The sequence below is a fragment of the Pelophylax lessonae genome (genome assembly GCF_965119305.1).
Source record: "Pelophylax lessonae genome assembly, chromosome: 2".
Classification (NCBI taxonomy): Eukaryota; Metazoa; Chordata; class Amphibia; order Anura; family Ranidae; genus Pelophylax; species Pelophylax lessonae.
In genome coordinates, this window is record NC_138769.1 from 749,245,707 (window position 1) to 749,269,203 (window position 23,497).

At 53.6% G+C, this 23,497-nt stretch overlaps 1 protein-coding gene across 2 annotated transcripts in view; it reads left to right on the forward strand.

The window, feature by feature from the left end:
- Positions 1 to 23,497, forward strand: part of FHIP1B (FHF complex subunit HOOK interacting protein 1B) — a 132,938-nt gene that overhangs the window by 31,648 nt on the left and 77,793 nt on the right. For both annotated transcript variants that reach the window (XM_082245116.1, XM_082245117.1), the window contains exons 2-4: positions 14,137 to 14,409; positions 17,076 to 17,297; positions 20,453 to 20,845. In XM_082245116.1, the coding sequence (XP_082101242.1) occupies positions 14,281 to 14,409; positions 17,076 to 17,297; positions 20,453 to 20,845 (744 nt within the window). In that variant the 5' untranslated portion in view covers positions 14,137 to 14,280. The remainder of the gene's footprint in view (positions 1 to 14,136; positions 14,410 to 17,075; positions 17,298 to 20,452; positions 20,846 to 23,497) is intronic.

Sequence of the window (23,497 nt, forward strand, 5' to 3'; positions counted from 1 at the left end):
CTCTGGACTCTGATGTAAGGGGGCAAGCTGATGAGGAACCCAATGTATTGGGGGACTCTGGGGAACTTAATCTGAGGGGCAACTATGATGAGGACCCTGATGATATGCTGGAGCTCTGATGGGGAAACTTATGTATTGGGGGACTCTGATGGGGATCCTGATATAAGGGGGCACTCTAATGGGGAACCTGATTTATTGGGGGGCTTTGATATGATGGGGAACCTGATGTATTGGGGGACTTTGATAGGGAACCTGATGTAAGGGGACACTCTGATGGGGAACCTGATGGTATGGTGGAACTCTGATGGGAACCCGATTTATATGGTGGAACTCTGATGGGAAGCCGATGGTATGGTGGAGCTCTTGATGGGAACCTGATGTATTGGGGGACTCTTGATGGGAAACCTGATGGTATTGTGGAACTCTGATGGGAACCCGATGGTATGGTGGAGCTCTGATGGGAAACCTGATGGTATAGTGGAACTCTGATGGGAACCCGATGGTATGGTGGAGCTCTGATGGGAAACCTGATGGTATAGTGGAACTCTTGATGGGAACCTGATGTATTGGGGTACTCTTGATGGGAAACCTGATGGTATTGTGGAACTCTGATGGGAACCCGATGGTATGGTGGAGCTCTGATGGGAAACCTGATGGTATAGTGGAACTCTGATGGGAACCCGATGGTATGGTGGAGCTCTGATGGGAAACCTGATGGTATAGTGGAACTCTGATGGGAACCCGATGGTATGGTGGAGCTCTGATGGGAAACCTGATTGTATAGTGGAACTCTGATGGGAACCCGATGGTATGGTGGAACTCTGATGGGAACCCGATGGTATGGTGGAACTCTTGATGGGAAACCTGATGGTATTGTGGAACTCTGATGGGAACCCGATGGTATGGTGGAGCTCTGATGGGAAACCTGATGGTATGGTGGAGCTCTGATGGGAACCCAATGGTATGGTGGAACTCTGATGGAAACCCAATGATATGGTGGAACTCTGGATGGGGAACCTGATGGTAAGGTGGAACTCTGATAGGAACCTGATGTATTGGGAACTCTTGATGGGAAACCTGATGGTATAGTGGAGCTCTGATGGGAACCCAATGGTATGGTGGAGCTCTGATGGGAAACCTGATGGTATGGTGGAGCTCTGATGGGAACCCAATGGTATGGTGGAACTCTGATGGAAACCCAATGATATGGTGCAACTCTGGATGGGGAACCTGATGGTATGGTGGAACTCTGATAGGAACCTGATGTATTGGGGGACTCTTGATGGGAAACATGATGGTATGGTGAAGCTCTGATGGGGACCCTGATGGTATGGTGGAGCTCTGATGGGGACCCTGATGGTATGGTGGAACTCTGATAGTAAACCTGATGGTATTGGGGGACTCTGATGGGGAACCTGATGGTATTGGAGGAATCTGATGTAATCGGTACTCTGATGGGGAACCTGATGTAAGGGGGCAAGCTGATGAAGAACCTGGTGTATTGGGGAACATTGATGGGGATCCTAATGTACGGGAGGACTCTGAAGGGGGATATTTATAAAATATTCTATGTGAACCTCAAACTGATAAGTTTAGAGACCCCTGTCATAGGGGATTTGGGAGGAATTTTTCCTCCTGTTGGACCATGTTTTTAGCCCCATTCCCCCTTGTGTGTGTGTGTGAGTGTGGCTGGGAGATTTGGAGGCGTTTTTCTTTTTGTACAGGAGAAGGATCGTGCGTTTTTGGCCCCCCGAAGATATTTACATAGGAGCACTGAACAAAGTTTTTCCTATGAAAATCTAAAGGGCCACAAATGCACGATCCTGCCCAAGCCAAGCTTATGTGGGCCCCACTTGAGCTGAGGTTCTTTGGTCATTTTTAAGCCTTTTTATTTATTTTTTAGCAATTGTGGATGGATTTTTGTGTGTTTGATTTTTTTTTTTTCTTTAACGTGTTTCAGGCTTGAGCGTCTTTTTTGTTTTTAGCCAACGAGAAGCTGGTTACTAGGCAAGGAAATTCATTTTTTTCTGCCTCAACAAAAGGGTCGTGTACTTTGAGTGACAAGCCAGAAGCAGCCATAGTCAGGTGTGACCGGCACCATTGAATATGGACACCCAGTTAGGTTGAAAAAGACACAAACCTGTCTAGTTCAACCAGTACAAATAAAAAAACTGAAGACCTCCATGGACCTTCTACCCACAGCTGGTCCAGTGGAAGATAAGAGAAGAACTCTTAGGGCCGGTCTGTTCTCATCAGTGTGGTGTGTTTTAGGCTCGATTCCCACTGATGTGATGCAACTATGTAGTGCGACTTGACGTGACTTTGTAGCGCTGTAGTAGTGGTGTCTATACAGGTGCTTCAGCCAGGTATGGTGGTATATACACCGATCAGCCATACCGTTATGTCCACTGACAGTTAAAGTGAATGACATGGATTATCTGGTTACAAGGGCATCTGAATATGGGTGGAATATATTAGGCAAGTGAACATGTTGCCCCTGAAGTTGATGTGTTGAAAGCAGAAAGAATGGACAAGTGTTAGGAATTTCACAAGGACCAAATTGTAATGTCTGGGTGACTGGGACAGAACAACTCCAAAACTGCATCTCTTGTGTGATGATCCCCGTCTGCAGTGGTCAGAACCGACCAAAAGTGGTCCAAGGAAGGTAAAAAAGAGAACTGGTGACTGGGTCATGGACAACCAAGGCTCATTGATGGAAGTGGGGAAGGAAGGGTCATTTATTGGGGGGGCGGGAAGGGTCATTTATGGAAGTGGGGAAGGAAGGCTCATTTATGGAGGTGGGGAAGGAAGGCTCATTGATGGAGGTGGAGAAGGGAAGGCTCATTGGTGGAGGTGGAGAAGGGAAGGCACATTGATGGAGGTAGAGGAGGGAAGGCTCATTGATGGAGGTGGAGAAAGGAAGGCTCATTGATGGAGGTGGGGAGGGAAGGCTCATTGATGGAGGTGGGGAGGGAAGGCTCATTGATGGAGGTGGGGAGGGAAGGCTCATTGATGGAGGTGGAGAAAGGAAGGCTCATTGATGGAGGTGGGGAGCGAAGGCTCATTGATGGAGGTGGGGAGGGAAGGCTCATTGATGGAGGTGGGGAGGGAAGGCTCATTGATGGAGGTGGGGAGGGAAGGCTCATTGATGGAGGTGGAGAAAGGAAGGCTCATTGATGGAGGTGGGGAGCGAAGGCTCATTGATGGAGGTGGGGGAGGGAAGGATCATTGATGGAGGTGGAGAAAGGAAGGCTCATTGATGGAGGTGGGGAGGGAAGGCTCATTGATGGAGGTGGGGAGCGAAGACTCATTGATGGAGGTGGGGAGCAAAGGCTCATTGATGGAGGTGGGAGGCGAAGGCTCATTGATGGAGGTGGGGAGCGAAGACTCATTGATGGAGGTGGGGAGCGAAGGCTCATTGATGGAGGTGGGGAGCGAAGGCTCATTGATGGAGGTGGGGAGCGAAGACTCATTGATGGAGGGTGGGGGAGGGAAGGCTCATTAATGGAGGTGGTGGGCAAGACTCATTGATGGAGGCTGGGGGAGGGAAGGCTCATTGATGGAGACTGGGGGAGGATAGGCTCATTGATGGAGGGTGGGGGGAGGGAAGGCTAATTGATGGAGGCTGGGGGGAGGGAAGGCTAATTGATGGAGGCTGGGGGGAGGGAAGGCTAATTGATGGAGGCTGGGGGGAGGGAAGGCTAATTGATGGAGGCTGGGGGGAGGGAAGGCTAATTGATGAGGCTGGGGGAGGGAAGGCTCATTGATGGAGGCTGGGGGAGGGAAGGCTCATTGATGGAGGCTGGGGGAGGGAAGGCTCATTGATGGAGGCTGGGGGGAGGGAAGGCTCATTGATGGAGGCTGGGGGGAGGGAAGGCTTATTGATGGAGGCTGGGGGGAGGGAAGGCTTATTGATGGAGGCTGGGGGAGGGAAGGCTCATTGATGGAGGCTGGGGGAGGGAAGGCTCATTGATGGAGGCTGGGGGAGGGAAGGCTCATTGTTGGAGGCTGGGGGAGGGAAGGCTCATTGTTGGAGGCTGGGGGAGGGAAGGCTCATTGATGGAGGCTGGGGGAGGGAAGGCTCATTGATGGAGGCTGGGGGAGGGAAGGCTCATTGATGGAGGTGGGAGGGGAGGGAAGGCTCATTGATGGAGGTAGGAGGGGAGAGAAGGCTCATTGATGGAGGTGGGAGGGGAGAGAAGGCTCATTGATGGAGGCTGGGGGAGGGAAGGCTCATTGTTGGAGGCTGTGGGAGGGAAGGCTCGGGGAGGGAAGGCTCCTTGATGGAGGTGAGAGGGGAGGGAAGGGGAGGGAAGGCTCATTGATGGAGGTGGGAGGGAAGGCTCATTGATGGAGGTGGGAGGGGAGGGGGAGGGGGAGGTGGGAGGGGAGGGAAGGCTCATTGATGGAGGTGGGAGGGGAAGGAAGGCTCATTGATGGAGGTGGGAGGGGAAGGAAGGCTCATTGATGGCGGTGGGAGGGGAGGGAAGGCTCATTGATGGAGGCTGGGGGAGGGAAGGCTCATTGATGGAGGCTGGGGGAGGGAAGGCTCATTGATGGAGGTGGGAGGGGAGGGAAGGCTCATTGATGGAGGTGGGAGGGGAGAGAAGGCTCATTGATGGAGGTGGGAGGGGAGAGAAGGCTCATTGATTGAGGTGGGAGGGGAGAGAAGGCTCATTGATGGAGGCTGGGGGAGGGAAGGCTCATTGATGGAGGTGGGAGGGGAGGGAAATCTCATTGATGGAGGTGGGAGGGGGAGGGAAGGCTCATTGATGGAGGTGGGAGGGGAAGAAGGCTCATTGATGGAGGTGGGAGGGGAAGAAGGCTCATTGATGGAGGTGGGAGGGGAAGAAGGCTCATTGATGGAGGTGGGAGGGGAAGAAGGCTCATTGATGGAGGTGGGAGGGGAAGGAAGGCTCATTGATGGAGGTGGGAGGGGAGGGAAGGCTCATTGATGGAGGTGGGAGGGGAGGGAAGGCTCATTGATGGAGCTGGGAGGGGAAGAAGGCTCATTGACGGAGGTGGGAGGGGAGGGAAAGCTCATTGATGGCGGTGGGAGGGGAAGAAGGCTCATTGATGGAGGTGGGAGGGGAGGGAAAGCTCATTGATGGCGGTGGGAGGGGAGGGAAGGCTCATTGATGGAGGTGGGAGAGGAGGGAAGGCTCATTGATGGAGGTGGGAGGGGAAGAAGGCTCATTGGTGGAGGTGTGAGGGGAAGAAGGCTCATTGATGGAGGTGCGAGGGGAAGAAGGCTCATTAATGGCGGTGGGAGGGGAGGGAAAGCTCATTGATGGCGGTGGGAGGAAAGGGAAGGCTCATTGATGGAGAGGGGAGGGAAGGCTCATTGATGGAGGTGGGAGGGGAAGGAAGGCAGGCTCATTGATGGAGGTGGGAGGGGAAGGAAGGCTCATTGATGGCGGTGGGAGGGGAGGGAAGGCTCATTGATGGAGGTGGGAGGGGAGGGAAGGCTCATTGATGGAGGTGGGAGGGGAAGAAGGCTCATTGATGGCGGTGGGAGGGGAGGGAAAGCTCATTGATGGCGGTGGGAGGGGAGGGAAGGCTCATTGATGGAGGTGGGAGAGGGGGGAAGGCTCATTGATGGAGGTGGGAGGGGAAGAAGGCTCATTGGTGGAGGTGTGAGGGGAAGAAGGCTCATTGATGGAGGTGGGAGGGGAAGAAGGCTCATTGATGGAGGTGGGAGGGGAAGGAAGGCTCATTGATGGAGGTGGGAGGGGAGGGAAGGCTCATTGATGGAGGTGGGAGGGGAGGGAAGGCTCATTGATGGAGGTGGGAGGGGAGGGAAGGCTCATTGATGGAGGTGGGAGGGGAAGAAGGCTCATTGATGGAGGTGGGAGGGGAGGGAAAGCTCATTGATGGCGGTGGGAGGGGAAGAAGGCTCATTGATGGAGGTGGGAGGGGAGGGAAAGCTCATTGATGGCGGTGGGAGGGGAGGGAAGGCTCATTGATGGAGGTGGGAGAGGAGGGAAGGCTCATTGATGGAGGTGGGAGGGGAAGAAGGCTCATTGGTGGAGGTGTGAGGGGAAGAAGGCTCATTGATGGAGGTGTGAGGGGAAGAAGGCTCATTGATGGAGGTGGGAGGGGAAGAAGGCTCATTGGTGGAAGTGTGAGGGGAAGAAGGCTCATTGATGGAGGTGGGAGGGGAAGAAGGCTCATTGGTGGAGGTGTGAGGGGAAGAAGGCTCATTGATGGAGGTGGGAGGGGAAGAAGGCTCATTGGTGGAGGTGTGAGGGGAAGAAGGCTCATTGATGGAGGTGGGAGGGGAAGAAGGCTCATTAATGGCGGTGGGAGGGGAGGGAAAGCTCATTGATGGCGGTGGGAGGAAAGGGAAGGCTCATTGATGGAGAGGGGAGGGAAGGCTCATTAATGGAGGTGGGAGGGGAAGGAAGGCAGGCTCATTGATGGAGGTGGGAGGGGAAGGAAGGCTCATTGATGGCGGTGGGAGGGGAGGGAAGGCTCATTGATGGAGGTGGGAGGGGAGGGAAGGCTCATTGATGGAGGTGGGAGGGGAAGAAGGCTCATTGATGGCGGTGGGAGGGGAGGGAAAGCTCATTGATGGCGGTGGGAGGGGAGGGAAGGCTCATTGATGGAGGTGGGAGAGGAGGGAAGGCTCATTGATGGAGGTGGGAGGGGAAGAAGGCTCATTGGTGGAGGTGTGAGGGGAAGAAGGCTCATTGATGGAGGTGGGAGGGGAAGAAGACTCATTGATGGAGGTGGGAGGGGAGGGGAGGCTCATTGATGGAGGTGGGAGGGTAGGCTCATTGATGGAGGTGGGAGGGGAGGCTCATTGATGGAGGTGGGAGGGGAGGCTCATTGATGGAGGTGGGAGGGGAGGGAAGGCTCATTGATGGAGAGGGGAGGGGAAGAAGGCTCATTGATGGAGAGGGGAGGGGAGGCTCATTGATGGAGGTGGGAGGGGAGGCTCATTGATGGAGGTGGGAGGGGAGGCAAGGCTCATTGATGGAGGTGGGAGGGGAGGCTGTTTGATGGAGGTGGGAGGGGAGGGAAGGCTCATTGATGGAGGTGGGAGGGGAGGCTCATTGATGGAGGTGGGAGGGGAGGCTCATTGATGGAGGTGGGAGGGGAGGGAAGGCTCATTGATGGAGGTGGGAGGGGAGGGAAGGCTCATTGATGGAGGTGGTAGGGGAAGGAAGGCTCATTGATGGAGGTGGGAGGGGAAGGAAGGCTCATTGATGGAGGTGGGAGGGGAGGGAAGGCTCATTGATGAAGGTGGGAGGGGAGGGAAGGCTCATTGATGGAGGTGGGAGGGGAGGAGAGGGAAGGCTCATTGATGGAGGTGGGAGGGGAAGGAAGGCTCATTGATGGAGGTGGGAGGGGAAGGAAGGCTCATTGATGGAGGTGGGAGGGGAAGGAAGGCTCATTGATGGAGGTGGGAGGGGAAGGAAGGCTCATTGATGGAGGTGGGAGGGGAGGGAAGGCTCATTGATGGAGGTGGGAGGGGAGGCTCATTGATGGAGGTGGGAGGGGAGGGAAGGCTCATTGATGGAGGTGGGAGGGGGGGGGAAGGCTCATTGATGGAGGTGGGAGGGGAAGGAAGGCTCATTGATGGAGGTGGGAGGGGAAGGAAGGCTCATTGATGGAGGTGGGAGGGGAAGAAGGCTCATTGGTGGAGGTGTGAGGGGAAGAAGGCTCATTGATGGAGGTGTGAGGGGAAGAAGGCTCATTGATGGAGGTGGGAGGGGAAGAAGGCTCATTGGTGGAGGTGTGAGGGGAAGAAGGCTCATTGGTGGAGGTGGGAGGGGAAGAAGGCTCATTGGTGGAGGTGTGAGGGGAAGAAGGCTCATTGATGGAGGTGGGAGGGGAAGAAGGCTCATTGGTGGAGGTGTGAGGGGAAGAAGGCTCATTGATGGAGGTGGGAGGGGAAGAAGGCTCATTAATGGCGGTGGGAGGGGAGGGAAAGCTCATTGATGGAGGTGGGAGGGGAAGGAAGGCTCATTGATGGAGAGGGGAGGGAAGGCTCATTGATGGAGGTGGGAGGGGAAGGAAGGCAGGCTCATTGATGGAGGTGGGAGGGGAAGGAAGGCTCATTGATGGCGGTGGGAGGGGAGGGAAGGCTCATTGATGGAGGTGGGAGGGGAGGGAAGGCTCATTGATGGAGGTGGGAGGGGAAGAAGGCTCATTGATGGCGGTGGGAGGGGAGGGAAAGCTCATTGATGGCGGTGGGAGGGGAGGGAAGGCTCATTGATGGAGGTGGGAGAGGAGGGAAGGCTCATTGATGGAGGTGGGAGGGGAAGAAGGCTCATTGGTGGAGGTGTGAGGGGAAGAAGGCTCATTGATGGAGGTGGGAGGGGAAGAAGGCTCATTGATGGAGGTGGGAGGGGAGGGGAGGCTCATTGATGGAGGTGGGAGGGTAGGCTCATTGATGGAGGTGGGAGGGGAGGCTCATTGATGGAGGTGGGAGGGGAGGCTCATTGATGGAGGTGGGAGGGGAGGGAAGGCTCATTGATGGAGAGGGGAGGGGAAGAAGGCTCATTGATGGAGAGGGGAGGGGAGGCTCATTGATGGAGGTGGGAGGGGAGGCTCATTGATGGAGGTGGGAGGGGAGGCAAGGCTCATTGATGGAGGTGGGAGGGGAGGCTGTTTGATGGAGGTGGGAGGGGAGGGAAGGCTCATTGATGGAGGTGGGAGGGGAGGCTCATTGATGGAGGTGGGAGGGGAGGCTCATTGATGGAGGTGGGAGGGGAGGGAAGGCTCATTGATGGAGGTGGGAGGGGAGGGAAGGCTCATTGATGGAGGTGGTAGGGGAAGGAAGGCTCATTGATGGAGGTGGGAGGGGAGGGAAGGCTCATTGATGAAGGTGGGAGGGGAGGGAAGGCTCATTGATGGAGGTGGGAGGGGAGGAGAGGGAAGGCTCATTGATGGAGGTGGGAGGGGAAGGAAGGCTCATTGATGGAGGTGGGAGGGGAAGGAAGGCTCATTGATGGAGGTGGGAGGGGAAGGAAGGCTCATTGATGGAGGTGGGAGGGGAAGGAAGGCTCATTGATGGAGGTGGGAGGGGAGGGAAGGCTCATTGATGGAGGTGGGAGGGGAGGCTCATTGATGGAGGTGGGAGGGGAGGCTCATTGATGGAGGTGGGAGGGGAGGCTCATTGATGGAGGTGGGAGGGGAGGGAAGGCTCATTGATGGAGGTGGGAGGGGAGGGAAGGCTCATTGATGAAGGTGGGAGGAGAGGGAAGGCTCATTGATGGAGGTGGGAGGGGAGGAGAGGGAAGGCTCATTGATGGAGGTGGTAGGGGAAGGAAGGCTCATTGATGGAGGTGGGAGGGGAGGGAAGGCTCATTGATGAAGGTGGGAGGGGAGGGAAGGCTCATTGATGGAGGTGGGAGGGGAGGAGAGGGAAGGCTCATTGATGGAGGTGGGAGGGGAAGGAAGGCTCATTGATGGAGGTGGGAGGGGAAGGAAGGCTCATTGATGGAGGTGGGAGGGGAAGGAAGGCTCATTGATGGAGGTGGGAGGGGAAGGAAGGCTCATTGATGGAGGTGGGAGGGGAGGGAAGGCTCATTGATGGAGGTGGGAGGGGAGGCTCATTGATGGAGGTGGGAGGGGAGGCTCATTGATGGAGGTGGGAGGGGAGGGAAGGCTCATTGATGGAGGTGGGAGGGGGGGGAAGGCTCATTGATGGAGGTGGGAGGGGAAGGAAGGCTCATTGATGGAGGTGGGAGGGGAAGGAAGGCTCATTGATGGAGGTGGGAGGGGAGGGAAGGCTCATTGATGAAGGTGGGAGGGGAGGGAAGGCTCATTGATGGAGGTGGGAGGGGAAGGAAGGCTCATTGATGGAGGTGGGAGGGGAAGGAAGGCTCATTGATGGAGGTGGGAGGGGAAGGAAGGCTCATTGATGGAGGTGGGAGGGGAAGGAAGGCTCATTGATGGAGGTGGGAGGGCAGGGAAGGCTCATTGATGAAGGTGGGGGGAAGAAGGTTCATGGAACTTGACAAAACAAGTCTGATGTTTGGAGGCCCCACCTCCCAGGTCTTAAAGGATCTGCTACTGATGGCTTGGTACCAGATCCCACAGTATACCTTCAGAGGTCAAGGGGTGTCCATCCATGCCTGGACGGGTTATGGTGGGTGGTCACGAAGTTATGGCTGATCAGTGTATATTGTTTTATAGGTTCAAGTCGTAAATAAATCCATATCTTGAATTCAGCTTTAAAGTAACTCATGCAGCATTTTCCATCACAATTAGTCCGTATTTGTGGTATTTCTCGCATGAGTGTTCTGTTTTTGTTGTTTTAAGGCATTATTTTTTTTTGGCAGACTAACCCACCCCCAGGGGGGAGATTGTTCTGTGGATGGAGTACGCAGGGATCTGGAGAAACCATGACAACGTTGTAGCGTTTCTTCATTCATGGAGGTCTCCCTCTGGTGGAATGTTACACATTATTTACATTCCTCAGCTCATTTCCACCACGATACATTGTATTATTTTTCCACCCGGTGCGGAGTTCCCCCCATTGTTATTTTCCACATTCCTGGAATATCAGCCACACATACCATCACAGGAATAACACATGTGGGGGGGTTGGTTTTTCAGTGAATTGACTTCACTAAAGGCAAAGTTCTGATTTATGTTCTCCTGCCCCCCCCCCCCCCTACTCTAAACCTATGGGAATTTTTTTTTTTTTTTTGGAAGGGGGGGGGGGGCGCAGACATTTTACAATCGATGTTCATCCCTTAACCACTTCTAGACCGAAAGGTTTTACCCCCTTAATGACCAGGCCATTTTTTGTGATTCGGCACTGTGTTATTTTAACGGACAATTGCACGGTCGTGCGACGCTGTACCCATGTACATAAGTATTCACACCCTTTGCTCAATACTTTGGTGAAGCTCCTTTGGCACCAATTACAGCCTCAAGTATTTCTGAGTATGATGCTACAAGCTTGGCACTCCTATTTTTGGGCAGTTTCTCCCATTCTTCTTTGCATTGCAGGACCTCTCAAGCTCCATCAGGTTGGATGGGGGAGGGTCGGTGCACAGCCATTTTTAGACCTCTCCGGAGATGTTCAATCGGGTTCAAGTCTGGGCTCTGGCTGGGCCACTCAAGGGCATTCACAGGGTTGTCCAATAGCCACTCCTTTGTTATCTTGGCTGTGTGCTTAGGGTCGTTGTCCTGTTGGAAGATGAACCTTCGCCCCAGTCTGAGGTCCGGAGCGCTCTGGAGCAGGTTTTCATCAAGGATGTCTCTGTACATTGCTGCATTCATATTTTCCTCCATCCTGACTGGTCTCCCAGTTCCTGCCACTGAAAAACATCCCCGCAGCATGATGCTGCCACCACCATGCTTCACTGTAGGGATGGTATTGGCCAGGTGATGAGCCGTGCCTGGTTTCCTCCGGACATGACGCTTGCCATTCAGGCCAAAGAGTTCAATCTTTCATCAGAGCAGAGAATTTTGTTTCTCGTGGTCTGAGAGTCCTTCAGGTGCCTATTGGCAAACTCCAGGCGGGCTGTCATGTGACTTTTACTGAGGAGTGGCTTCTGTCTGGCCACACCCATACAGGCCTGATTGGTGTAGTGCTGCAGAGATGGTTGTTCTTCTAGAAGGTTCTCCTCTCTCCACAGAAAAACACTGGAGCTCTGTCAGAGTGACCATCGGGTTCTTGGTCACCTCCCTGACTAAGGCCCTTCTCCCCCGATCCCTCAGTTTGGCTGGGTGGCCCGCTCTAGGAAAAGTCTTGGTGGTTCCAAACTTCTTCCATTTACGGATGATGGAGGCCACTGTGCTCATTGGGACCTTCATGGCTACAGAAATGTTTCTGCACCCTTCCCCAGATCTGTGCCTCCATACAATCCTGTCTCCAAGGTCTACAGACAATTCCTTGGACTTCATGGCTTGGTTTGTGCTCTGACATGCACTGTTACCTGTTCTGATGTGAAGGGCAGAGGACTGTGTGATCTGGGGGCTCTGATGTGAAGGGGAGGGGACTGTGTGATCTGGGGGCTCTGATGTGAAGGGGAGGAGACTGTGTGATCTGGGGGCTCTGATGTGAAGGGGAGGAGACTTTGTGATCTGGGGGCTCTGATGTGAAGGGGAGGAGACTGTGTGATCTGGGGGCTCTGATGTGAAGGGGAGGTGACTGTGTGATCTGGGGGCTCTGATGTGAAGGGGAGGAGACTTTTTGATCTGGGGGCTCTGATGTGAAGGGGAAGTGACTGTGTGATCTGGGGGCTCTGATGTGAAGGGGAGGGGACTATTTTATTGGGGGGCTCTGATGTGAAGGGGAGGGGACTATTTTATTGGGGGGCTCTAATGTGAATGGGAGGTGACTGTGTGATATGGGGGCTCTGATGTGAAGGGGACAGGACTATGTGATCTGGGGGCTCTGATGTGAAGGGGAGGAGACTTTGTGATCTGGGGGCTCTGATGTGAAGGGGAGGAGACTTTGTGATCTGGGGGCTCTGATGTGAAGGGGAGGTGACTGTGTGATCTGGGGGCTCTGATGTGAAGGGGAGGGGACTATTTTATTGGGGGGGCTCTGATGTGAAGGGGAGGGGACTATTTTATTGGGGGGCTCTAATGTGAATGGGAGGTGTCTGTGATATGGGGGCTCTGATGTGAAGGGGAGGGGACTGTGTGATCTGGGGGCTCTAATGTGAAGTGGAGAGGACTGTGTGATCTGGGGGCTCTGATGGGAAGGGGAGGAGACTGTATGATCTGGGGGCTCTGATGTGAAGGGGAGGAGACTGTATGATCTGGGGACTCTGATGTGAAGGGGAGGAGACTGTATGATATGGGGGCTCTGATGTGAACGGGAGGTGACTGTGTGATATGGGGGCTCTGATGTGAAGGGGAGGTGACTGTGTGATCTGGGGGCTCTGATGGGAAGGGGAGGAGACTGTGTGATCTGGGGGCTCTGATGTGAAGGGGAGGGGACTATGTGATATGGGGGCTCTGATGTGAAGGGGAGGTGACTGTATGATCTGGGGTCTCTGATGTGAAGGGGAGGAGACTGTGTGATCTGGGGTCTCTGATGTGAAGGGGAGGGGACTATGTGATATGGGGGCTCTGATGTGAAGGGGAGGTGACTGTATGATCTGGGGTCTCTGATGTGAAGGGGAGGTGACTGTGTGATCTGGGGGCTCTAATGGGAAGGGGAGGAGACTGTATGATATGGGGGCTCTGATGTGAAGGGGAGGTGACTGTGTGATCTGGGGGCTCTGATGGGAAGGGGAGGAGACTGTATGATCTGGGGGCTCTGATGTGAAGGGGAGGAGACTGTGTGATCTGGGGGCTCTGATGTGAAGGGGAGGAGACTGTGTGATCTGTGATTGGGGTGCTCTGATGTGAAGGGAAGGGGACTATTTTATTGGGGGGCTCTGATGTGAATGGGAGGGGACCGTATGATTGGGGGGCCCTGATGTGAAGGGGAGGGGAGTATGTGATTGAGGGGCTCTGATGTGAATGGGAGGGGCCTGTATGATTGGGGGGCTCTGATGTGAATGGGAAGGGACCGTATGATTGGGGGGCCCTGATGTGAAGGAGAGGGGAGTATGTGATTGGTGGGCTCTGATGTGAAGGGGAGGGGACTATGTGATTGGGGGGCTCTAATGTGAATGAGAGGGGACTGTATGATTGGGGTCTCTGATGTGAAGGGGAGGGGACTATGTGATTGGGGGGCTCTGATGTGAAGGGGAGGGGAGTATGTGATTGGGGGGCTCTAATGTGAATGGGAGGGGACTGTATGATTGGGGGGCTCTAATGTGAATGAGAGGGGACTGTATGATTGGGGGCTCTGATGTGAAGGGGAGGGGACTATGTGATTGGGGGGCTCTGATGTGAAGGGGAGGGGACTATGTGATTGGGGGGCTCTAATGTGAATGGGAGGGGACTGTATGATTGGGGGGCTCTGATGTGAATGGGAGGGGCCCGTATGATTGGGGGGCTCTGATGTGAATGGGAGGGGCCCGTATGATTGGGGGGCTCTGATGTGAATGGGAAGGGACCATATGATTGGGGGTCTCTGATGTGAAGGGGGGGCTATATGATTCAGAGTCTGAATTTATCTCGAGTATATCCTCTAGATGTATTATTTGGATATGAAGGCCAGTCGTTGGTTTTTTGGGTAATGGTTTCTTTTATTTTTTTTCTCTACAGAGTCTGAAGGCATCATGAAGAGGCCCTGTCTACAGACGGGATGAGTTGGGGTCATGTCTCCCTCCCTGTCCTAATTGTCCCCTTTGTTCTCCCCTCTACTCACTCTCCTCCCCACCTACACCTTGTGATCCAAGACCAACAAGAATGAGCTGGCTTAGTAAACTCAACCCTCGAGGCGCCGGCGCCAAGCCCGGCCGTAGTGCCAGCCTCCAACCCCTGGTGACCGCTGACCCAGAAACCTGCCTGATGGTCTTCAAAAATCACTGGTCTCAGGTGAGCGCCCTGCAGGCGTCACATTTGTCATTTTTTCTTGTGTGTGGAAAGAGATTAGAAGGCTGTGATAGTCCAAGAAAAAGTGACCACCCACCACATATGTAATATATAGTACTCGTTAGGTCTAGGGGGCTGTAGTAGGGAGTATTACCTGATCTCATGGTCCCGTCGGCTCTCGCCACCCGTTCTAGCAGTGACAACCAGTCCCTTGAAGTCACCCTTTTTGCACAGAATATGCGGGGACGGTGGCCTCCACTGTTCCATCATTGTTCATAACAACATTGATGGCATTGAAGTTCAACTTCAGGGAGACTTATCAAAAATCCCTCTGTGCAGTTCTATATCTAATGAATAGTACATACCAGAACTTCTCCTGCTGCAAAATGGTAAAGGTGCCCCCACTCCAGATGCAGCGGTTGGGGGCCTCTCTGGTAAAACCGCTGGCCCTTTATCTCCCCTCCAAAACAGCTGAGAACCATCTTCTGAAATTGGGCTGTATTCCGGACCTAATTTTTATGCACAGCTAACAGCAAAACTACCAAATCCTGGGTACTATTCCTTCCACTGACACCAATGATGGGGCACCATTCCTCCCACTGACACCAATGATGGGACACTATTCCTCCCATTGACACCAATGATGGGACACTATTCCTCCCACTGACACCAATGATGGGGCATTATCCCTCCCACTGACACCAATGATGGGGCATTATCCCTCCCACTGACACCAATGATGGAGCACTATTCCTCCCACTGACACCAATGATGGGGCACTATTCCTCCCACTGACACCAATGATGGGGCACCATTCCTCCCACTGACACCAATGATGGGGCACCATTCCTCCCACTGACACCAATGATGGGGCACTATTCCTCCCACTGATACCAATAATGGGACACTATTCCTCCCACTGATACCAATAATGGGACACTATTCCTCCCACTAATACCAATAATGGGACACTATTCCTCCCACTGATACCAATGATGGGTCACTATTCCTCCCACTGATACCAATGATGGGGCACTATTCCTCCCACTGACACCAATGATGGGGCACCATTCCTCCCACTGACACCAATGATGGGGCACTATTCCTCCCACTGATACCAATAATGGGACACTATTCCTCCCACTGATACCAATAATGGGACACTATTCCTCCCACTGATACCAATAATGGGACACTATTCCTCCCACTAACACCAATGATGGGGCACTATTCCTCCCACTGACACCAATGATGGGGCACTATTCCTCCCACTGACACCAATGATGGGACACTATTCCTCCCACTGATACCAATAATGGGACACTATTCCTCCCACTGACACCAATGGTGGGGCACTATTCCTCTCACTAACACCAATGATGGGGCACTATTCCCCCCCACTGACACCAATGATGGGGCACTATTCCTCCCACTAATACCAATGATGGGGCACTATTCCCCCCCCACTGACACCAATGATGGGACACTATTCCTCCCACTGATACCAATGATGGGGCACTATTCCCCCCCACTGATACCAATGATGGGGCTCTATTCCTCCCACTGACACCAATGATGGGACACTATTCCTCCCACTGACACCAATGATGGGGCACTATTCCTCCCACTAATACCAATGATGGGGCACTATTCCCCCCCCCACTGACACCAATGATGGGACACTATTCCTCCCACTGATACCAATGATGGGGCACTATTCCCCCCCACTGATACCAATGATGGGGCTCTATTCCTCCCACTGACACCAATGATGGGACACTATTCCTCCCACTGACACCAATGATGGGGCACTATTCCTCCCACTGACACCAATGATGAGACACTATTCCTCCCACTGATACCAATAATGGGACACTATTCCTCCCACTGATACCAATAATGGGACACTATTCCTCCCACTGACACCAATGATGGGGCACTATTCCTCCCACTGATACCAATAATGGGACACTATTCCTCCCACTGATACCAATAATGGGACTCTATTCCTCCCACTGATACCAATGATGGGTCACTATCCCTCCCACTGACACCAATGGTGGGGCACTATTCCTCTCACTGACACCAATGATGGGGCACTATTCCCCCCCACTGACACCAATGATGGGGCACTATTCCTCCCACTAATGCCAATGATGGGGCACTATTCCCCCCCCACTGACACCAATGATGGGACACTATTCCTCCCACTGATACCAATGATGGGGCACTATTCCTCTCACTGATACCAATGATGGGGCACTATTCCCCCCCACTGACACCAGTGATGGGGCACTATTCCTCCCACTGACTCCAATGATGAGACACTATTCCTCCCACTGATACCAATGATGGGGCACTATTCCTCCCACTGACACCAATGATGGGGCACTATTCCTCCCACTGACACCAATGATAAGACACTATTCCTCCCACTGACACCAATGATGGTCCTACTACTACTCCTACTGAATACAGGCTATATTAAATTTTGATTGTACCCCGCTGACCAGCATATCCTAGACATTGATACTCCCTCTGACACTGGGACATTTTCCACTCCCACTGGCTACAGCCTGCCCTCCATAAACTGGCCCTTTGTTTAGAAAGTTTGGAGACCCCCGTCTTAGATCATTAAGGGTGTCACACTGTGTTTTCTCGTCTTTCAGGTTCTGAGGATTCTGGAGCGCCGGGCTTCCTCAGCGGATGTGACGACAGATGATATGAGCTGCGTTAGGAACAACACCTACCAGATGCTGAGCCTTTTAGCGGAGGAGCGACCGCGAGACGGGGAGGGACCGGGACCCATCCTGGCCTATGTGGCATCTGAGGGCATTCTGGAGAAGCTCCTCCACTGGCACCTACATAGGGACTTCACTGAGGAGAAAAAGGTGACTGATCTCATGCAATGGTCCAGGTCTGGGCATATTCTGGAACTTGAAGCCAGCAGCTCTCTCAGCCTCCAAAGTCACATTGGACCTCCTGGCTGAACAAGGTGCTGGTTGAAGGTTCTTGAAGGCTGCTGTCCTCTTCCCCCCAGTTACTTCTAGGGAGGTGCCAGGTTCTCATCCTCTTGATTGACTGGTCAGGGAATGACCTCATCCTGTGCATGCGCTCTGTGTCTGCCATTCCGGCACAGCTGGACTGCGCCAGGCATGCACATTGAGCTGTGCATTCAGCAGAAGACTGTGAGCAGGCAGGTAAGTGTTCGTTATTGCAGAGGAGACATAACATGTTTCTTGCGCATTAAAGTGTTACTAAACCCGCAACAGTAAAATCAGTCTGTATATGCAGTAAAGCATGCTTGTTATACTCACTGTGGAACCTAAGGGGTTAATCCTCTGCATTGTTTAAAGAGACTGATTGAGCTTGTATTCTCTGATCCTCCCCGTCTTCCACAGTCCCCAATCCATCTCCTGATAGAACAGAGCCTTGGAGTCACTTGGCAAATGCTTGTCAACATGTGGCAACATGTTTGTTGTGGATTTCTACAGAGGTTTTTTTGTTTTTTTGGGGAGGGTGCATGTGATCAGCACAGGGCCAATCAGCACTGTCCATACAGAGGGTCAGGGGTCCTGCATCCTCGTAGGACAGTCACAGTAGAATGAAAACCCCTTCTACAAGCTTTAACCAGACACTGATAGAAATCATAAGACCGCTATATACTGCTGATGAGAAAAGGTATTTAGCAGTTTATCTTTACTAAAACGATTGCATTTCGATGTACTGTGGGAGATCAGATATAGAGAATGCAGAGTCCTGGGGAGATCAGATATAGTGAATGCAGGCTCCTGGGGAGACAAGATATAGTGAATGCAGGCTCCTGGGGAGACCAGATATAGTGAAGGCAGAGTCCTGGGGAGACCAGATATAGTGAAGGCTGAGTCCCGGAGAGACCAGATATAGTGAAGGCCGAGTCCAGGGGAGACCAGATATAGTGAAGGCCGAGTCCCGGGGAGACCGGATATAGTGAAGGCCGAGTCCCGGGGAGACCGGATATAGTGAAGGCCGAGTCCCGGGGAGACCGGATATAGTGAAGGCCGAGTCCCGGGGAGACCGGATATAGTGAAGGCCGAGTCCCGGGGAGACCGGATATAGTGAAGGCCGAGTCCCGGGGAGACCGGATATAGTGAAGGCCGAGTCCCGGGGAGACCGGATATAGTGAAGGCCGAGTCCCGGGGAGACCGGATATAGTGAAGGCCGAGTCCCGGGGAGACCGGATATAGTGAAGGCCGAGTCCCGGGGAGACCGGATATAGTGAAGGCCGAGTCCCGGGGAGACCGGATATAGTGAAGGCCGAGTCCCGGGGAGACCGGATATAGTGAAGGCGGAGTCCCGGGGAGACCGGATATAGTGAAGGCGGAGTCCCGGGGAGACCGGATATAGTGAAGGCGGAGTCCCGGGGAGACCGGATATAGTGAAGGCCGAGTCCCGGGGAGACCGGATATAGTGAAGGCCGAGTCCCGGGGAGACCGGATATAGTGAAGGCCGAGTCCCGGGGAGACCGGATATAGTGAAGGCCGAGTCCCGGGGAGACCGGATATAGTGAAGGCCGAGTCCCGGGGAGACCGGATATAGTGAAGGCCGAGTCCCGGGGAGACCGGATATAGTGAAGGCCGAGTCCCGGGGAGACCGGATATAGTGAAGGCCGAGTCCCGGGGAGACCGGATATAGTGAAGGCCGAGTCCCGGGGAGACCGGATATAGTGAAGGCCGAGTCCCGGGGAGACCGGATATAGTGAAGGCCGAGTCCCGGGGAGACCGGATATAGTGAAGGCCGAGTCCCGGGGAGACCGGATATAGTGAAGGCCGAGTCCCGGGGAGACCGGATATAGTGAAGGCCGAGTCCCGGGGAGACCGGATATAGTGAAGGCCGAGTCCCGGGGAGACCGGATATAGTGAAGGCCGAGTCCCGGGGAGACCGGATATAGTGAAGGCCGAGTCCCGGGGAGACCGGATATAGTGAAGGCCGAGTCCCGGGGAGACCGGATATAGTGAAGGCCGAGTCCCGGGGAGACCGGATATAGTGAAGGCCGAGTCCCGGGGAGACCGGATATAGTGAAGGCCGAGTCCCGGGGAGACCGGATATAGTGAAGGCCGAGTCCCGGGGAGACCGGATATAGTGAAGGCCGAGTCCCGGGGAGACCGGATATAGTGAAGGCCGAGTCCCGGGGAGACCGGATATAGTGAAGGCCGAGTCCCGGGGAGACCGGATATAGTGAAGGCCGAGTCCCGGGGAGACCGGATATAGTGAAGGCCGAGTCCCGGGGAGACCGGATATAGTGAAGGCCGAGTCCCGGGGAGACCGGATATAGCGAAGGCCGAGTCCCGGGGAGACGGGATATAGCGAATGCCGAGTCCCGGGGAGACCGGATATAGCGAAGGCCGAGTCCCGGGGAGACCGGATATAGTGAAGGCCGAGTCCCGGGGAGACGGGATATAGCGAATGCAGAGTCCCGGGTTTAGTAACACTTTAAAGACCTGCCTGCTCGCAGTTTTTTATTGGTTTATTTTTCATGAGCTGAACTCAAAGATCTAAGACTTTTTCTGAGCCGATTTCTCTCAAATATTGTTCACAAATCTGTGTTAGTGATCACTTCTCCTTTGCCGAGATAACCCATCCCCCTCACAGGTGTGCCTTAGGCTGGCCACAATAAAAGGCCACTCTATGTAAGAGCACCTTCTTACACTGACAGGACTAATCCGTGTGCCACATGAGCACCTACTGTAGCCAGTCTGTGGGAGCCAGAATTGTCGTTGATTGGTAGGGGATCAAATACTTATTTTACTCACTGAACTGCAACTCAATTTATAACATTTGTATCATGTGTTTTTTCTGGATTTTTGGTTGATATTCTGTATCTATCATATAAAATACATCTATGATAACAGTTATAGACCCTTCATTTCTTTGTAAGTGTGCAAACATAGAAAATCTGCAGGGGATCAAATCATTATTTTCCTCACTGTATGTGTGGGTGGCTTTGGGGGGGTTTTACTCGCGCTTTTGTGTGGTAACGGTTCCTCTGTTTTTTCCCTAATCCTAGGTGGAACAGTTGAAGCTGTTTGAGATGCTGATCAGCCAATCCCACCAACCGCTCCTCCGCTACCAGCCTGTCCTGCGCCCTCTGGTCACCCTCCTTGGCACTTTCTCTCCCGGTCCCGCCTCGCCTGTACTGGAAAACAACTTGGTGTTGCTGCTGAACCAGCTATGTGTTTCCCTGGCCCGGGAGCCTTCTACCCTGGAACTTTTCTTCCAGGATTCCACCGGGCACGATGGACCTGCCAACCTCCTGATCTTCTCGCTGCTGGTCCCCTTCATCCACCACGAGGGGGTCATTGGTCAGCAGGCGCGGGATGCTCTGCTACTCATCATGGCCATGTCTTCTGATAACCCCACCATGGCCCGATATATCACCGAGAACTCTTTCTTCTGTCCCGTGAGTACCTGGAACCTGGTTCCTCTGCACATTCAGAGGTTACTACACAAGAGCAAGCAGTTATTTTGCTTTAAGCCCAACTCCAGGCAAAAATAATAAGGTTTCCCATGCAGTGGAGCGGTGCCCGCATTGCACTGCTTGTTTTTTCTAGGGGGATAAGAAAGCTTATACTCACCTGATCCTTCATTTCACCGGAAAATTGCTCCACAACCCCCCCCCCCTACTTTCCAAAGGTGGACTGTTCCTGATCTGTGGAGCCTGCTCTGAGCTTGGTGACATCAGGAACAGATCATTGGAGCACGGGGGTGACGGACCAGTCTTGTGCTGGGAGAATCGCAGGATTAGGTAAGTAAATCTCCTCTAGACAAAAACAAGCATTTAGCCCGTGCACCACTGCATGGGAAAACAGTGACAGTAAAGGCTTGTTTACACTAGTGACACGCTCCGAAGAGTAATCCGCATTCGGAACGCTCTTCAGAAAGCATTTGACAGGCAGTGAGGAGGTGTTTTATGGCTTTCTCATCGCCTGCTTTAACCCCTTGATAGCATGCCACAAACACATGCGTTGCATGCAGATGTGTAATTGCGCTTGCTGAGTGGCCACATTCACTTGAGTATAACAGTGGGTATAAGTCCTACCGAGAACAAAGCATCACCGCCGCGGTATGTGTCTTGGCCGCCGCCTCAGCAGCTAAAGGGGTGTTGCAGTTGGGGGTGGTAAAACCACGGCTCAACCACAAAGTGGAAGGAATAGTAGAGAGGGATGGAGGCCAGTGGATGGATTGGCTGAGAGGGGTGGAGGGCAATGAGTGGAGGTCACTGAATGGAAGCCAGTGGAGGTATTGGTAGAGAGGGGTAGCTGACATTGGGTGGAGGGGTTGGTAGAAAGGGGTGGAGGGTGCTGAATGGGGACCAGTGGAGGGATTAGAAGAAAGGGGTGGTGGACACTGAGTGGAAGTCAGTAGAGAGATTGGTAGAAAGGGACAGAGGGTACTAAGCTGAGGCCAGTGGAGGGATTGGCAGAAAGGGGTGGAGGACAGTGAGTGAAGGGATTGGCAGAAAGTTGTGGAGGACACTGAGTGGAGGCCAGTGGAGGGATTGGCAGAAATGGGTGGAGGACACTGAGTGGAGGGATTGGCAGAAGGGGGGGAGGGCTTGGCAGAAAGGGGTGGAGGACACTGAGTAGAGGTCAGTGGAGGGATTGGCAGAGAGGGGTAGAGGACGCTGAGTGGAGGGATTGGCAGAAAGGGGTGGAGGACGCTGAGTGGAGGGATTGGCAGAAAGGGGTGGAGGACGCTGAGTGGAGGGATTGGCAGAAAGGGGTGGAGGACACTGACTAGAGGTCAGTGGAGGCATTGGCAGCGAGGGGTAGAGGACGCTGAGTGGAGGGATTGGCAGAAAGGGGTGGAGGACGGTGAGTGGAGGGATTGGCAGAAAGGGGTGGAGGACACTGAGTAGAGGTCAGTGGAGGGATTGGCAGCGAGGGGTAGAGGACGCTGAGTGGAGGGATTGGCAGAAAGGGGTGGAGGACGCTGAGTGGAGGGATTGGCAGAAAGGGGTGGAGGACGCTGAGTGGAGGGATTGTCAGAAAGGGGTGGAGGACAGTGAGTGGAGGGATTGGCAGAACGTTGTGGAGGACGATGAGTGGAGGGATTGGCAGAAAGGGGTGGAGGACAGTGAGTGGAGGGATTGGCAGAAAGGGGTGGAGGACGATGAGTGGAGGGATTGGCAGAAAGGGGTGGAGGACAGTGAGTGGAGGGATTGGCAGAACATTGTGGAGGACGATGAGTGGAGGGATTGGCAGAAAGGGGTGGAGGACACTGAGTAGAGGCCAGTGGAGTAATTGGTAGAGAAGAGAGGTGGACACTGAGTGAAGGGCAGTGGAGGGATTGGTAGAGAGGGATGGAGATCATTGGAGGGCTTGGTAGAGAAGGAAGGTGGACACTGAGTGGAGGTGAGTGGGGTAAATGGTAGCGAGGGGTGGAGGACACTGAGCAGAGACCAGTGGAGGGATTGGTAGAGAGGGTTGGAGGTCAGTGGAGGGATTGGTAAGGAGAGGTGGAGGACACTGAGCATAATCCAGTGGAGGGATTGATAAAGATGGATGGAGGACACTGAGCAGAGGCCAGGTAAAGGATTTCTAGAGAAGGGTGAAGGACAGTGAGTGTTGGAAATAGCTAAGAGGGGTGGAGGACACTGAGTGGAGGGATTGATAGAGCGCGGTGGTGGACACTGAGCAGAGGCCAGTGAAGAGATTGGTAAAGTAGGGCGGAGGAGAGTGGAGGAAATGGCAGAGAGGGGTGAAGGACACTGGGTGGTCGGTAAGGTGGATGAGTATGGCATCGGCATTCATGGTGGACTGAAGGGAGGTCGACGAATGAGTAAGGAATTGCAATAGTCAAGGCGAGAAATAACCAGGGACTGAATTTAGTAGTTTGATGGTTTCTATGGTTAGGGTGGTACAATTGTATGGAAATATTACAGAGGTGAAGGCAGCAAGAATTGGACCAGCCTATTTCCACCAGGGTGCCTTGAGGGTTCTTCAGGGGTGATTTGGAAAAATGCCTATAAATTGCCCCAAAACTGTATACAAGCCCGTGTGTGGATGAAACCTTCCTTTTAGTTACACAAATCCACAATTTTTCATTGTTC